This window comes from Notechis scutatus, chromosome 2 (assembly GCF_049901735.1).
Source record: "Notechis scutatus isolate UNSWTSFEM ecotype Mainland chromosome 2, rNotScu1.2, whole genome shotgun sequence".
NCBI lineage: Eukaryota > Metazoa > Chordata > Lepidosauria > Squamata > Elapidae > Notechis > Notechis scutatus.
In genome coordinates, this window is record NC_142010.1 from 191,453,544 (window position 1) to 191,471,945 (window position 18,402).

Sequence of the window (18,402 nt, forward strand, 5' to 3'; positions counted from 1 at the left end):
CAGGCAGCAGATTGCAGAATGGTAGATCTCTGAGTGAATCTGTGATTCTATGAGCAACTCAATCTGCCTGCCTGCTTTGCCTGATTTTGGGTAAAAGTTGCTCTTTTTATTAAAAAAATATATATCAATATTTGCATACATGGTGTGTTTTGAATTAATTTTCTGTTTGCTTGCTAGCAAATTTTATGAGTTTGCTTGCAAGCAAATTTTATGTGACAGACTCAGGCAGCAGATTGCAGAATGGTAGATCTCTGAGTGAATCTGTGATTCTGTGAGCAACTCAATCTGCCTGCCTGCTTTGCCTGATTTTGGGTAAAAGTTGCTCTTTTTTTATTTAAAAAATCAATATATACATAAATATTTACAATATTTACATACAAGCCATGCCTACTCAGTCATGTGACCACCAAGCCATGCCCAGTCAGCAAGCCACATCCACCCAGTCACATGACCACCAAGCCACACCCACAAATTAGGCCACACCCACTGGTTGTTAAGAAATTTGAATCCCACCCCTGTGGAGATCTGTTCCTGCAAAATGGGATCCTGTGGCGTCATTTGAATCAAAATACTCTTGTTAATTAGACATTTCATGTGGGACATAATTTTGGGAGTAAGAGATATCCATGTTTTGCATTGCATAAGGATCCAGGTTTAACAATTTGTTGAATGCAGGGTAGTAAAAAGGGATAGATGAAACCTCTGTACTCAGAGCATACAAAGGATCAAGATTGAATGGACAGCTATGTCAACTTTATGGACTTCAACTCCCAAAATTCTTCAGCCAACATGGCTGGATCAGGAATCCTGGCAGTTAAAAATGTTTTAAAGTTGACATAGTTGCCCAATCCTGGTCAAGATGGGTGGATGGATCTTTCTTGTGTTCCTAAGGGGTTAAAGTGAAAATTGGGCTTAAGAATTATGGGATTAAGATAATTTCCTTGGGTGACTCAAACTCAGCCTTACCATACACTGAAGCACAATACACTCACCCAACTTGGTCCTCCCGGTTAAGCTATGGGTTCCTGAATCCAATACAGCAGAAGATTCCAGGTTGGGAATGACTACACTAAAGACAAACAATAGCCCTGGATAATGGAATAGAACCCATTTGCAATGTGGACTCCTTGAATCCTGTTCAGATCCACTTCTTATACTCTTCATATGCATACAAGGCTAATAACTTTTGGTATCTGCTGGAAGAATTCCTTCTTCCTTGCTGAATTCTAAACGGATATGCATTTAGAAAATGTTCTAAAAAATTATCTAAGCTTGGCTGTTTAGATCTAATCAAGGGTCGATTGTCATGCGATATGGAGGATCCATTTTATTATTATGGTAAGAACAGGGACACTTTTGTCCTGAATGAATACTGGAGTGTGTCACATGAAAAACCACTGATCTTTAACACAGCAATCTACTTAACCAAGCCTAGAAAATGAATAGTTAATAATGGGAGGATAAAGGGCATTACACTGTTATTACTGATAAAAAAAATTGCTAGCAGATTCTGGGAGTTCAGTTCGTGTACAGTAAATCAATGTAGCATACAGAATTCTTAGCAAACACGTATATGTCTCAAAAAGTGCATTCAAACAGTTATACTCAATCCCTGCCAATGAATCCGCCCCCAAGTAAATCAAGTGTTTTTCAAGCCTTGAATATATTTCTAGCTGCTGCTAAAACTCGATTCATTACTTAGTCAACGTGATAAGGAGAAAACTCACAATCTATTTTTGCTTGTGTGTGATTTCTGCTTTTCTAGCTTATGTGTTCAGAGAGGGATTCCTGTATGGCTAAATTCCAATATGTATTTAACCTAGTCAATTAAAATTTAATTGTAAGTCTATTTTTAATTATTACTTTTATGTATGTACAGTTATTCAGAGAATACGAGATGGAGATTGCTTCTTTTTATTTATCTTTCCTTTATTACTTATTGCTCTCTTTTTTTACAAAACAGGCATTCAAAATCTCTGGTCATGAGATATACATTCTCAAATAACAACAACAACAACAACAACAACAACAACAACAACAATAATAATAATAATAATAATAATAACAATAATAATAAATAATCAGTACATTGAAACTCAATTTATTGATGTGTTTTTAAGATAAATAGCAACAACCCCAGATTAAATTTACCAAATCAGCTTAAAAGTCAAAAAGTCTTGCTGATGAGAGGTAAAAAAACAAAAATGGAGCTAGCATGGCCTTCCATGGTAGAAGATTTATTCTTCTCTTTTTGTACTGCTAAATGTTCCTCTGATATAACTTTTTTATATATAAAACATTTTTTGGAAGTATACTAAATTTGGCTTTCTGTTATGGAAGAACCTTGTTCCTTCACCTTTAAGTACATGAGTATGAGAAGCCAAAGCTTCTTAGATATATTCATTAATTGCCATATATTTATGATTTAGAAAGCTCCTAATCAGATGGTATACCTGCATGCATTTAATTGACAACAGCTATATAGGGAACTCTTAAACAGATTTTTATTTCTGTTTGTTTCTCCATGGATAGGAATCATATTTTGGGAAGGTTCTTGACTCTGCACTAGATTTTCTTGGCATTCAAGTGAAAGGTTCATATTGCAATCTTGTGCAAACCTACCTAAACATGTTTCCTTCTTTAACAAAACTTTCTATATGTATAGTAAATATATACAAGTTAGGAAAAGAAATGTTGTAAACATCAGTACAAGAGGTAAACAATTAGTTGTGGGAATTAATGCTTATAGCAATCTTTATAGGGGGTAAAAACCATTATTTCTTGTGATTAGAGAATCAATTGAATTCTTTCCCCTGAATCTTGTATGCTCATAGTAACTAAAATGCAAATTATGAAAGTATATGTACAATGCATATACATCAAAGTGATGCAAAAATCTATGGTTGTTTCCTAATTAAAATCTGAATTACATGAAAATAAAATTTTAAAGATTTGTATATGTTGTTGATCCTTAAAGATAATTTGTATTGCTTCTATTGATAGAGATGAACTGTGAATAAAATAAGCGAGGCACAAGGACATTATTTTTATTTTTAAATATGTGCAATTTCTAATTAAGTAAACATAATATTTAAATGTTACAATAAAGATGAATAAATAATTGACCAAAATTTAAAAAAGTTAAAGTACAATATGCATTGAATATAAAATATATAAAGTAGCAATCACCTAATTGTGGAAATACAGAGGTATTGTTCTTTTTAAAGTTAAAACTGATATCAAAATAACTTTGTATTCAGGGAATTATGTTACTCTCTTTCTTATATACTTGGAAGACTATCATTCATTAAGCAGCAATGATATCATGAAAAAAATGTTAGGATAATTCTTTCATTTTACAATATATTTAAAGATTGCAAAATATTGACCCTGGAGAACAGAGCTAGTTTAGATAGTAGAAATCTATTAATTGTTTGTTCAAGATATTTTTTTTGAAACATGACCTATGGTGGCTCAATTCAAAACACTACAATAATAGTAAATTTGTAGTGTTTATGATTATTGAAGTATAACAAAAAAAACCATCGATGTCAGGTAAGATACTTATGAGACAATTTAAAAAAAAAAAAATCGTAACAATTTCCTTGCACCAAGGGAGGAAAATAATTAATTTCAAAGGGAAATATTAACATTGGAGATTGAATATAAAGAATATTATTATAGAGCAAATTAATGAGTCATTTTTCATTATGTTAAGGGCATTTCAAGTAGTACAGGATGTCTATAAAGAAATTATTTCTATGAAAAACCATGCAAGTAAATACGGGTTGCCACATTAGTATATTTTGCTGTATTTATGTCAGCGCCTTAGGCATCCTAAAATGTGCTGTCTATATAAGCATGCGGTGAAATACATTTTTATACAATTCTTACATCCCGCCATCCATTTATGCCGAACAGTTTCCAGATAGGTTCTAAGTTTAAACAAAATACTATAGGATGGTGTGATCTGAATGTGGATATCTTGTTGGATCCAGATGGTGTGACTCTCAGTTAAACTTGAGGATAAGGTTATCAGCTTCAGCAGAGAATCCTGACTGTAATTTTTGTGTGTTTTACGATTGTAAGGATTTTTGTTATTCCTGAAATGATTGGTGTCTTATACGTTGAACTGGGGACAATTGGCATGTGTTGGTTTACATCTTAATTCTTAACATACCTAATTAGAACAATTATTTATTTAATAGCATTCAATGTATTTAAGGGTGAGAAAGCTGTAACATGCTGTTTTGTTAGCTTCCATCGGTGTGGTCTCAGCAGTGCCTTTCTGTATGTGACTGCTGTGTGCCATGATGTGGCTTTTGTAGGGTATTTCCTGATGCCATTGCCTGCGGTTGTTGAGAATTTTTCTTCTCTCTGTTAGCTGCTGCTTGGCAAGAAAAGATTTGGATGTATTAGCTAGTCAGACTAATAACCCTGTGCAGACTGTATTGATTTTCTAGGAGAGAGTTTATGAACTAAATAAACTTGGAGTTGGTGTCTTAATAAACTGCTTCTCTCTGACTGTCACATTTAGTTACTGAGCTGTGCCGTTTAGGGGGGAAAAAGGCTAATTCTGTTACAGATTGTTCACAGCAGGGTCTCTAAATTAGCCCTTTGTTTTGTAATGCCACCTTGCTTGGGCTGGCTTTGAGCACATTTCTCAGTTTTATCCTAATGAGTTGCAACACTGATAATGTGGCTGATGATCTTTCATTGATTTCACTATCACTTGCTTGTCTGGTAATTGATCCGTTGCTGAGCCTCTAGTTAATTATATCGGCTTTGACATGGCCCAGTCCCCTGGGATTTTCAAGTCTTGCAGAATAACAGTTTTAATAAAAGAGTCTATTACTGCAGGTGCTTGCTGCTGCATGCCAGTTGATTTTGTGTGCGTGGGTTTTTGCTCCCTCCTCCTCCACCCCCCCCACTCATTCTCTCCCCGGGAATGGGAAGGACTGCAGGACAGGAGGGAAAGAAAGACACTGCGTAGGAGATGCAGAGCCGGGGAGTTGGCTATTGACATTGTCCTTAAGCCTCCCACAAATAACAGCCATTAGTCGGAAGGTCAGGAGCTGAGCAGGCAGGCAGCTTGACTAAGGGACTGAGTGCCACTTCAGAAAGCAAGAGGCTAGCAAATTTGAGAAGGAGTTTAAGTGGGTAATAGTTAGCTGTAAAGGTACAGCCACTGTTGGCACAATTGCCTCACATGGTTTGTTTGGGGTTTCTCCCCCCCTCCCTTTTTTTCTTTTTTGCATCCCCATCCCCAGAAATATTTTTCTCGACTGCAGGTGGACTTAATATATTTTAAGGCAACAGTTCTTTGAGTTCTCATTTTTGCTGCTAAGATATTGAATTTGCAGCTTTTGAGACTTTTGTGTGCTTAATGGCGGTGAACTGGAGGGAAGTTTTAACAGAAAAGCTTTCAGGAGATGCCAGGATCTTAAGAGGAAGACACATTTGTGTCAACATAGTGCACACTTCCTCATCTTTTCTCATTGCGCTCTAATGACACCAGGCTGCCATTGAAGCTTTCTCGTGATCCTTTTGTGGCTTTTGAGGAGAATAAGGTTTATTATTGTTCTTTAGTTAAGGAAAAAACTGCAGGAGTGGTACATTTGTCCTCTAAAATTGCAGGCGTTATTAGAAGATGAATGTTCCTTACACATTCAGTTGAGACAAGCAAGATTCCCTTTTTTTTTTTTTAATGCAAGTTGGTTTTATCAGGGAGCGTGAATTTTGCTTTACATTTCTTTTTTAAAGTTGCAGTATTTGTGTACTCTATGTAGACATTCTCAATCTCTCTCTCTCTCTCTCTCTCTCCCTCCCTCCCTCTTCTCTCTCTCTCTCTCTCCTCCCTGCCCCTCCTTCCAGCTTTTCCTCATAGGACGACAAACTACATATCAGCAATGGGAAAATACTATGTATTGTTCTAAATATAGATGATTTTAAAAAGTTGTTGATACCAGTGGCTTTTTGACTTCTTGTGATCTCTCATAAATACTAGTTTATCTTAATAGAAATATGCTGTCTTCTTTTTTTTCCTGGGATGGAACTGTTTTGCTCTTCCTGTCTTCTTTTCCTTTTCCTTTTAGTTGTTAAAGGCTGTTATACAGTCTTCCTCTCTAAAGTTTAAATAGGACAAAAGAAAGAAAGAGACGTTTAATCTTTGTAGAAAAGACGGGAGAGACACTTCTTCTTTTCCTTTGACTTCGGCTCCTGAAGGCATTTAGGCAGTTAACAGGAGGGGGAGAGGAGAAAGCTGTGAGAGATGAAACATATATGTAATTGTTCTAGTTTTATATTTAAAAGAATTTGAAGGCTATCTTATTTCCAGCCCCCCTTCTTCTTCTTCTTCTTCTTCTTTTTTTTTTTGGAAAGAGCTTTTTGTTGTGGTGGTTGCTGAGAAATTTGGGGCTGGGATAAAGTAGCTGTGATATCCGTACTGGCCTTTAATAGGTGCGTGGCTGTGTGTGTGTGTGTGTATTTACCTGAAAGTCGCATCAACTTTGTGTGGCGTTCTGCATGCTTATTGTCTGTATGCATGAGGAGTTGATTTGCCCTCTTCTTCCCTCCTCTCTGTTAGGAGGTTTACAGCCTGCCTTGAAGAGGGAAGTGTCAGCAATTACACGCTGTTCTTGACAGGATTGTTCAAAGAAAATAGGAAGAGGGCCACGGCTTCTTCTACCGTGTTTCCTCCGATCAGCAGGCGACTCAGAGAAGGTGCATGCGTTTGTTTAAGACCGAAGTGGGCTAATGCAAGATGTCATTAGGAGCCTGACAGGGGAACGGTGCAGTTGAGTCTCTTCTGCTCTGCTATCCAATGACATCCAGTGGCTGAGAGTATGAAGCTGATGGTTGGGTCTCTCTTCAGTGCATGAGGCACACCTGACAGGCAGCTGTAAAACCAAGCCAAGGCGAGCTTTGGGAGTCACAGGGTATGCATAAATGATAGGGGTAACTGTGCAGAAGGTGCGAAAGAAGCTCTTGCCCCCTCCCCAAAGCCCCTCTCCCCCCAGTGAAATGCACAACGCAGCTAGCCTAACACCACCACACTCCTGCTACTGGCTGCCAAGAGACTCAAAAAAATCCACCTTCACTTTTCAGTCAGAAGAGGCAGAAGTGGATGTGAGAGACAGAGACATTCAGAGACAAACGGAACGAAAGAGGGCAAGAGGCTTGACTTTAAGAGACTCCTGCAGTGACAACTCCATGCAGTTCGGAACAACAAGGACGGCAACCAACTCCGAATCGGGTTTCATGGGGACATGGCAGAACGCCGACACTAACCTCTTATTCAGAATGTCCCAGCAGGTAGGTGACTTTTTCCTTTTTGATTGTCACATGTGGAAAGGCTACTTTTGCTGCTGCTGCTACTGTTGTCACTGGCTAGTGCCTACTTTTGCCTCTCTTTAAAAAAAAAATTTACATTTCATCCTTTTTATCATTTGCATTTTTATCTTCCTTTCCTTTCAGTGCTGCTGCTGCTGCACAGTTTCTGTCATGTCATAACTTACTCTTTTGGTATGTCTGGGTTGACTTCGGTGTATCCTCCAAGGACTCCTAAATTATTATTTTTTTAAAAAATAGAAATAAGCAAATGAGAAAGCTTAATACTGCTCCCCCCCCCCTTAATCAAGCTCCCTTCTCAAAGTTTTCCAGGGAGGTTATTTATCCCGGTTTATTCCCTTTGTCTTCTTTTCTTTCTCCCAACCTCCTAATTTTTCTTTCCTTTTTAAACTTTTTTTTTAAAGCCCCCTACTATTACAGCCAAAAGTCCTTTCTTCCTTTTTCACCCCCCGAATATGTAAGTCCCTTTATGAAAACTAATTCTAAACCTGGGGAAGGGAAGCAGAACAGTCTAATTGAGTACAGGTGGCAGAAAACAGTGTGTCCGGATCCTAAAGAGACAAAGCAGTTGTGTTGGAATTCCTGCTAGCACAGGGCTGAGGGTCCTTGGATGAAACAGTTCCAGCTGCTGCTTGTTCTCTCGCTGTCTCTCTCTTTTCTTAGACAGTTTCTCTGGAGTTGTATCCTGGTGTGTTATCCCCCGAGCAGTTCTTTAACCTGGAGCTGCATTTAAGAGAGACTGGTACGGACAGGGAAAGTGAAAATGCTCTTGCAAGGCCAGTAGCAATGGATAATTAATCACAGAGCTAGTAGGTGTATTGGTACCAAACTCTTAATGATGGGGTTGGGGGGGCAGAACGCTGTGACTTCTCTTTTGCAATTCTTTGCTTCTTCTGTGTAAAATACGTACTGCATGAAATAATCACAGGCAGAGTTTGAAAGGTGGGGGGAGGGGGAGATTTCACTGAAAACTCGCTTAAAACAAAAGATAGGAATTCTAAAAAAGACTTAAAAAAAAATAAAGCACATGCTAATTGTTCCGTCTTGGTTCCCCCCTTCTTCTTTTTAAATTGCTTCTTTTGAAAAGTTGTTTCACATCTCCTTAATCAAGAAGCTGACGCAATCAAAAGTTGTAAACTATGTTTTTATTATTCAGAGCGGGTTTTTTTTTTTTTAATGAATGAATTCCATTGACATGAATATGTCTCACACTTTACCGCTCTTGCAGCAAAGGGGACATGATTTGTTCTTTTAGTGAAAAGATAAAACAAATTCTGGTATCGTTTGGAAAGTCAAGACAAAGAAAACACCTCTAGGACCAATATAGTTTATAACGTAGAATAGTTGTGTACAGACAGAGTTTAAACATCACATGTACTTTCCATAGGATGGCTGTGTTCAAATAAAGTATATTTAGATTTATCCTGTAGAGGGACCCTGATTACAAGTGATACCAGCTTCCTGTACAGAAATATAATCAACCTAAGCTAACAAGGCAACCTATATGTTACAGAGACTAAATGAAAAGAACAATTCTCACATTTCATGCTACACACCAATGCAGTACATTTTATATTAGTTTATTGCATCACTCTTAGTTTTACATTCATTTTCTATAACTACTTCTAGCTGGAGTAATTTTTTTCCTCTTGTTTTGGCAACACAAGAGTTAACCCACTTAAAGCCATATTGGTAAATTACTGTTGAACCACATACTTAGACTGCCCATTGAGTGTTTGACTTTTGTAGAGAAAGTCATTCATAGTTTTTGGAATAATAGAAAGTGGTAGATGTCAGATTACAGAGTTCAACAAGTAAAAGAGAGACAACTCTAGGCAAATAAGCAGACAAATATAATTGATAGAAAAATGCGAGTTCATCCACTATTCAGTTGTTAATTTGGGGGTGGGGTTGTTAGTTTTGTTGGGCATAAAGATTTGTTTCTCCTTTCCCCCTCATTACTGGACACATATGGTCATGTTTATTTTCCTGAGACTGTTGGAAAAGGAATAATAGTATGTATAGTATATGATTGAAGGCATGGCAGATGCTGTATTCAGTGTTGATCATTCCACTGAAATACACTTGCAGAGACAGTAGCATTGTAATAGTGGTAATGCTTAATGTATGGATATTTTTTTAAGTATAAGTTTTGCTTTTGTGCCAGTGTTGGTTAGAATGCTACTGTCTGCTTGAATGCATATAAGAATCTTGATTTTCTTTTTTTTTTAAAACCCTGCTCTTTTTTAAAGAGTTAATTGATTCCACTTCATGGGTAATGGTGTGTTTAAATTTCTAATTCTTCTCCAAGACACTATTTCTGTGTATACAGTGTATCTAACTGATCAATTACAACTGCTATGCATCTGAACATATTTCTGACAGCCTTAACCATAAACTTTTTTGTTGCTTGTAAATATACTATGTCTGTGGGTCATATTCATCCCCCTTGTCCCTATGATTGATTTAGTATGACGGTGATTGATAGCTTAAAAAAAACTATTGGTAAAATAGATACATGCACTGCAAATAAAACTTTTGAATAGTTTAATAAAATAGATTTTATATGAAATGCACAAAATAAGTTTTATTCCTACCTGGAAGGAGATTTCAATTTTTTTAAAAGGCAATTTGAAGCAAATATGTGGCACTTTGATAGAAAACCAACAGGTACTTGGAGAGCAGTAGAAATCCTTAGTTTATGTTAAGATAATTTTTTTCAGAATACATACTAGAAAGAAACAATTGCATAAATATAAGCAAGTTTATATATGCTTCTGTCAAGTATCTTCATTTACTTGCTATACATCTTAGAAGAATATATAGAGATAAGACATTCTTGCTATGATAGTTATTCATGGGATATATTAGAACATATAGTTTTAGAGATTCACAGCTATCTTGTTTCAAAAGTTTTAAAAATGGACATTTAACCTTATACTAGTTCTACTTTTGTACCTTAAAAAAATAAAATAAAATAAACCCAACTGGTCTGCAGATCCTTTGAGAGGAATGTTCTGTGTACAAACATAAGTGCAAATAACTTCAAGGAACATATATTTTAACTTTTTTTTTTCAAAGGCTCTTTTTTAAGTCACTTTGATCAGTGATAGGTGGACAGCATTCAGAAACCTTTAACTTCTGGTCTTTACTGATTTGGACAGAGACCAGATTTAAATCCAAGCCGTTTGTATATGTACACATGGAAACATACACGTCCAGTTCTGTTTCAAAGTAAGAAAAGAATGCCTATTGATTGGTTGAATAACAAAATACTTTTCCTTTTCTTTTTTTCCTGATTGAATAGTTTTTTACATTTATCCAAAAAAGTGTTATTTTCCTTCTTCCAGCTTCTCTTAGGGGCTGTGCTAAAATACTTTAAATGAACTTGACTATAATATAAAAACAGCAGTAATGCATAATGATAAAAAAAAATTCCAGAAGTGAGTAAAAGCATTTATTTTACTCTCCTGTTTCAAATCCAAAAGAGATAAACTCTTGAAGATATCTTTTCAGCCAGTTCAAAGAGTAATACTGTGTTTGTGTGTTCATCTGTGAGCCATTATACAGTAATTTTAAATTCATCTACTGCTGCAACAAAATTAGAGACATAATTTCATTGTGTTACAGTATCTTATTAAAGCACAAATATCTTGTACTCCTGCTTTATTTGGCTTCTCACCAGTGTTATTATAAGTGACAATTTTCCTATTGTGGATTCAATTCTCTCATCAGCACAATGACTTCATTACTGGAACAATAATTTCATAGACAGATGAGAAGTAAGTTGAAGAAACTAAAATCAGATCTGTATATTTATATTAATATGGATACATCTTTTCATTGAAAAGAATGAAGAATTGGAATGTATTGGAAAGGTTGGTTATGGAAGCTTCCTTATTTTGCCGCAACATATTCTACGCAGAAAAAGTTTAGATTTTCAAATGCTATGTAATAGGAATATTTGATTCCAATTTGAGTGCAAAATACCCCATTGTAATTCTGCTAGTGTAATATTTGGTTACCCCTTAATAAGAAAGTAGTTAAAACGAGAAAGATAGTTATATTTATTTACAAATTATATGAACCTGGAGTAAAATATCTTTTTACCTGTAAAAGTATTACAAATTCTCTAAGCTTCATATTTAAAATAAAATAGCAATTCACTCCAGTAAATGAAAAAAAAACCCACTGTTTATTTGGTTCACAGACTTACTGTCAAGAGGCTTTTTGTAAGTCGCATCTTAGCAAGAGAAGCTTGTAGCAAACATATGAATGATGGCCATTTTATGGCAAACATTAGCAGTTGGGATATTTTCATATTTTTTTCATATAAGTTAAGGATCATTTTGTCTTGCTTGTTAATTTTTTTAGATGTATCAGTGGTAAAATAAATGTTTCAATCTGTCGGGAGATAAATACTGTATGTGGCTGTGTTTGTGGGTGTTATACAGTTCATTCTGGAAAAATTAAATGCTTGGTTTTAGATATTTGTTGCTGGTAAGTTGATCTAAGTAGTATGATTTGTTTGGCCTTGAGAAAGTGTTCTGTCTTAGCATATTGATGTTCTTTGTAATATGAGTGTTTAGAGGTAAGCAGATCCATTTATTAGAAAGAATATGAAATATGAATGTGAATATGAAAGAATATGTACTGTTCAAAATAATATACAAATTCATAGTCCAAAGATAATGCGTTTTCTTATTTGAAAGCTCTTTGGATGCAATGCCATCTCTCCACTTCCTATTTATATGTAAACATGTTTGTATGTGAATATGGTGCATATGGTTGTGTCTATGTATAATATGAACAGCTATGTTTGTCTGTTACATTGTTTTTATGGAGACATATTCTCAAGAAGTACTTTAAATACTAAGGAGCTAGAAGACTCTTCTGCAAAAGACAAATAAGGTTATTTCTCTGGAAATTGTTCCAAGGAATTGTTTTAAAAATATGCAACATTCATTCACATTGAATGTACACAGATGTACAGTTGTGTCACCACAATTTTCATTTACTGCCTGGATACCTATGAATGAAGATCTGTAAGCATATAGCATCCAAGGTATAATACTATATTGTTCTTTGCATGTGGGGGTGTATATGGTGAATAGACATAATTTTAAGAATCCCACTGGAGTTTACTTGAAAATAATGGATTAGGAAATAATTTGCCTAATATATGTAAGGCTATATGTGCATGCTAATATCCTATATAACATAGATAAATGATAGATGATAGATAGATAGATAGATAGATAGATAGATAGATAGATAGATAGATAGATAGATAGATAGATAGAAAGAAATAGATGACCGACGCAAGCATAATTTTCCTTTTTCAGTGTTGTGTACTTCATGGGTGCATGGATAAAACACTCAGTTGTTGAAAACAAAAACAATTGTGTTTTATACACAGCCCAATGTATTTATTTTCTTTTAACCATAGTCTGTAATTTTTTTTTGTTCTTCTAACTTTAAAGCTATCTTTAGCTAGTAATAGTGAATACACATGGCATCTAATTTGATGACGTAATGAACAGCTTGGATTGTGAAGAAAAATCATTGTGTTGGTATAATGTAAATTATTTAAAAGAGTTAATTTTGTGAGCTTGTCTATTTCGTGCAGAATAAAAGAGTTAGATAACAGACACAGTGAGATATAACAGCAGCACCTCTTGTTTAAAGAATGGCTTGCCTTGACTTTTAACCCTAAATAATTAGTTGCTGAGTAAAGCATCTTTCAGATGTTGGGACAAAATTCTGCATAACTGAAGCTGGATTGCAGGGATTGTAGTGATAGTGAAAAAAAATCGCATTTACCAGGTCATGGTGACATGGTAAGCGATTGCAAAGGAACACTGGGTTTACTGATATTGGGCTGGCGTCATAAGTTAGAAACAAACAACATAAAAGCTCCTAGATTGCCCACTCTTTCACCATCAATTTTACTGATGGTAAAGCTAATTTTCATTCATGTAGCAGTAGATCATCACATCTCGTAGAGTTTCAGAATTTAGGGCATTTGGAGGTTTAAAAAAATTAGGGGAGAGGTTGAAATAATAGTTGGAATAGGTTGTTTTTTTCTTATTCTTTAACTTCAGTGAAAATTGATTATTTGTAGTCCATAAGATAATTATATCAGAATGCTTAATTCAAACATGTCATTTTACAAGTCCTGAGAATATGGACATAGGCAGAATAGATTCTGTTAGCTAGAATGGTTTTGAACTAAAACCTCAGTAGAAAAAATGTTCCCCCCCCCCCCATAAATATAGACATGTCACATTCTTTTCTAACCCATGAGAATAGAAATCTTTGAAAACTAAAGGAAATATCTAAAGGGAATAGCTCTTCTAGAGATATCTAGAATAGACTTAATTAATGAAATACAGCTTATTTCAGGGTAGCGTAGATCATATTAAACAGCTTCTGTTTCACCATCGTCATCTACTACTTGTGGTTTGGGGAATGGTAAGTTACTCCTTGCTTATACTACATTTATGAATCTGAATTGGCACACAATATATCAGATTCTGTGTACCCTCATATGGCCCATATAGTGAAGAGAAACAGCTGTGCTAGTTAAACGAACAGTATGCTTACAGAGGGAGAAAAAGTAGCAGGAAAAATGGATTTTAATTTAAAAAGAGAAACACTCTGGAGGGTGAACTTAATATGGCACTGCTTACCTCTATAAAACCCATTTGACAAAAAATCTGGAAGTCAAATACTGTGTTGTGTTACTTCTCTGTGTGCATATTAGAATTTTTGTAATGTCCAATATTAGTGTTCTTTTTTTTCTTATTCTGGACAGCCTTGATTTTTCCCTCAGATTTAGCCATTAATGAGATTTACTTAAAATTGAGAAATAAAATTATATATATATATATATATATATATATATATATATATATATATATGGTGTTCGGCTTGGTTCGGGTATTTTCCCACGTCATTGTAGTTCTTTTAAAGTTGTAGCAACGTTTCAGCAGAATCTCATCTGCCATCATCAGGCTTCTGTATTGTGGGAAAATACCGAACCAAGCCGAACACCATACATGTAAGTGAAAACTTAAGAAAACATATATATATATATATATATATATATATATATATATATATATATATATGCGTGTGTGTGTGTGTATGTATAGGTGTGTGTGTGTGTGTGTGCGTGTGTGTATCTCAAAAGATATTCTTTATATCTCTAGCAATGCATGTATTTTGATGTGTTTTTGTCTCATCCTATACAAATCATTCTTGGTTGGAATAGTTTACTCATTATGAACAAACTGTTATCAGAGGATTACATTCTTTTCATTTATTTGGAACACATAGGTTCTCAGATGTCATTTATGTGTGATAATTTAAAAAATACAACAGCATTTAGAGCGACTAAAGTACAATGATACGATTTTCTGAAAAAGAGTCACGTGCAGATTAATGTTATTCTCTTTATTTTAAATGATGTGGAAATTTATCTATGGCACACTGCTATGTGTGTACATTTCTGCCTGTTAATTCTCCTGTAAATTTATTTCAGTAAAATTTCTGTTTTCGTGGAATGCAATCCAAATGAATGCAAGCTAGCATAATGCTGTTCACTTTCTTGATAGTAAGTTTCACTGAAATTATTGGCCTCTGCCTCTGTGCTAGCTTGTATAAGATCATGCTGAAACATTAATGAAAACCAATGCAACTTAAGTATGCATGCTGTTTTCCCATATGACACTCAAAAGAATATTTTTGCTGTTTCTGTCACAACTGAATATGGTTCATCTTATATAAAACCTGAAAGGAAAAAAATGAAAAAGAGGACAGCTTTTATTTTTTAAATATTTTAGCACCAGCAATTTATCAGGGATTTTCTTCGATAAATGAATTATAAACACAGGGATTTGTGGCCAAAAGCTGTTTTTTGAATAAAAAATCAATTGCCTTCCTGTTCCATTCACACATCACATGAAACTCCTAGTTTAAGTCTGTAGAAAGTAGATGAGGAAAATAGTGTTCTCTTCACGAAAGCTACCCATTCCTTTGCATGCATACATGTGATTTTAAAGGACCAAGCCTAGTCTGCAGGTCTTCACTTTGTTATATCATATTTCAATCTATTTGCAGTTATACACTGAGAGCAGTTTTCACATTTTAAACAGGATAATGGGGGGTTGCAGATCAGAAACTTGTCAAATTACAGAAGAAAACAGCTTCACATATGCTTTATTATTCCATAAGGCCATGTGGATGTAATGGATTTCCTGGTTTTGTTTCAGTTTTTCCAATCAGATGTCAGGGTGAGAAAACTGCTGAATTGTGGATAAAATGACACTCAGTAGGCGAACCACTGAAAATCTACCTGTGCCTGGCATTTTTCATACCGGCACCCTAGCTTAGCTATTGGCAGAAAGTCCATTTATTTTGTCTCTGTAAGGAGAGGCAAGATAAAAATGTAAAATTAAGTAACTTGGTTTGTCAAAGTCTAATATTGGTAGATTGCTTGTCCAATCTTTATGTATTATTAGCGGAAAGACAGTACAGAAGTCTGCATTTCAGCCCTTTCCAGAAGTGGCATTTTCTTCCTAATCTATCTGGTCAGTAAGAATTTTAGCCCAAACATTATTTCTGTGACACTAAAACATAACAAATACAATGACAAAAATCTGGTACAATTTATTATAAAAATTATTCTGCTTTCCTTGTATGGGATTGTGATGTTTAGTTGAGTATGTGCCATTGAATTTGAATGCCCTAATATATACAAGGTACAGTTACTTGTGGGTAAATGGATAAATTTGATTGGAAATTATTTCTACTGGAACTGGAAACATTGATATGTATTCCATATTGTCTTACAGAGATCAGAGAACTATAAGAGTATATTTTTATGCATATTTATTCCTAGCGAGTTTTGCTACATTATCCTAGGAAGTGTTCTCAGGATTTGACTGGAATACTTGGTAGGATTTTTGTTATTGTTGTTGTTTATATTCAGTAAAGCTTTAAAGTTTGTCAACTTTATTAATGTTGCACATCATAGCTTTTTGTTCCCAGGACAATTGAGCCAAGACTTACATTTGCCAAGATCATCTGAACTAGTTGTCTGGAGGAGGAAAAATATCAGTAATGAAGACTACACGTGGAAAAAAAGTAATTACTTCCAGCTGGCTTTATGCAATAGCAAAACTAACATTAAATTGAGAAGCTTAATTAGTGTGGATTTAATTATTTTTGCATTGAAAGGGAACGGTGTAACTCTGTTTTTTTTTAAATTGGTCCTCAGTATTTATAAATATGACAAGGCGGTTTGTTTTTGGCATAATCAGGATGGAAATGGGCACTGTGGTGAAATTTTTACCCATCCATAATACCCTACACCACTTGGCATTGTCAGCATGGCTGCTGCAGCTGGCAGCATTTTACTGTCATTTAGAAGTAGGATAGAGAGATTTTATTCAGTGGAGAAATTCAGGAAGGCATTCTGCATTTTGTGACCCCTGCAAAACCAGATTTTTATTGACCCCATTATGATTTAACAGGTACTTATTTTTTATTTTAATATTTTAAAATTATAGATCAGCATTAAAGGTGGGAAAGAAGAGGCAATTAAAAGTCTTTATTCACTGGGGTCAGCATGTTATACCTAGATAAATTTTGATTGTACTTTATGAGCACTTGTCTGAATATGAAAAGACTTAGGCATGGAGGGTATAATCCTGAATCTACTACAGGTATACAACAAAGGTCTGTTTGTTCATATATAATCCAGTTGGAACTCGAGGCTCCTTGCTGACTTATGGGATCTATTGAGAATTAAAGTATTGTTAAGTTACATTGATTTCTGTGGGAAAGAGAAAAAAAACAAAGGTAAACTAAATAGGAAAAGAGCCACGGGGAGGAGGATATTCTGCATTTCTTTAGATAAACATGACATGAAATCTGCTTTGCATTCCTCCACAGCTCTGTAGGTTTAATCTAGATGTTAAAAGGAAAAAATGAAAAGAAACAGCAGCTTAAAATCAAGATAAACTCTTAAGTGCACACTTAAGTCAACCCCCTGGGTATTTTTTATTTAGATTTTCAGTTAGGCTTTAAGTCTGAAATCATTCATAGCTAATTATTAAGATAGGTAATGCTTATATACAATGCAGTGGGTTGCAGTTATTTATTTTAAATGTGAATTGTTCAAGATAAGATCCTGCTTACCTGTGGAATTGATTAAAAATAGGATGCATTGGAAAAGATAATTTGTATTCTAAATCATGAGTGAAATGGTTTATGATTGATCCACCTGATTGGATCCATAGCTGTTTTCAAACAGCCATAAACTCCCATGCTAAAAAAAAATCAGTTAGTAGTACTGATTTCTGAAAAAAAAATGTATATTGATTTAAGTTCTTCACTCTTCCATTCTGTCTTTACACTTGTAATTTTTGATTTAAAAAATGTTTCTTATGCTTACAGCAATGGTGTCCAACCTTAGCAACTTTAAGACGTGTGAACTCCAGAATTCCCCAGCCAGTCACGTTGGCTGGGGAATTCTGGGAGTTGAAGTTCACAAGTCCTTAAAGAAGCCAAGGTTGGACATCCCTTCTCTAGAGAATATATTGCATAGGAAGCACTGCACGTCAATTTGTTATGTTTTCTTTTGAGGTTTCTGTTAGAATTAGATTAAAATAGAGCTACACTAACCCACTATTATTAGTCTGTTACACCTACAGTATGGGTCATTCACTTTTATCAACATTTTATCTATTGCATGAATGTTCATCCTCGATTCTAAAAAGTTGCTTACGGGCATGATTTTTTCCTTTGTGCATGGCCATTATAAATGGTCTTCAGCGACTTAGCACTAGCTATAGGGATCTTTAGTCACTCATTAGAGTTCTAGTCAGTGTGGAAGTAACGTCATTCAATTATTCTTAAGCCCTAGTAAACTAGATATTCAACCTATTCAGTCAGTAAAGTGATTTCTTTAATATTATATATATAATTCTGTCTATGAATGAGAAATATAATTGTTAAAATGTTAGAAGTTTACTTTGCAAACTA

At 34.9% G+C, this 18,402-nt stretch overlaps 1 protein-coding gene across 3 annotated transcripts in view; it reads left to right on the forward strand.

The window, feature by feature from the left end:
• Window positions 1–18,402, forward strand: part of BNC2 (basonuclin zinc finger protein 2) — a 448,066-nt gene that overhangs the window by 137,865 nt on the left and 291,799 nt on the right. For 2 of the 3 annotated variants that reach the window (XM_087957651.1, XM_026680261.2), the window contains exon 1: window positions 6,520–7,314. In XM_087957651.1, the coding sequence (XP_087813777.1) occupies window positions 6,949–7,314 (366 nt within the window). In that variant the 5' untranslated portion in view covers window positions 6,520–6,948. Of the gene's footprint in view, window positions 1–6,519; window positions 7,315–18,402 lie in introns of those variants that run through there. The other variant, XM_026680262.2, reaches the window with a different exon arrangement.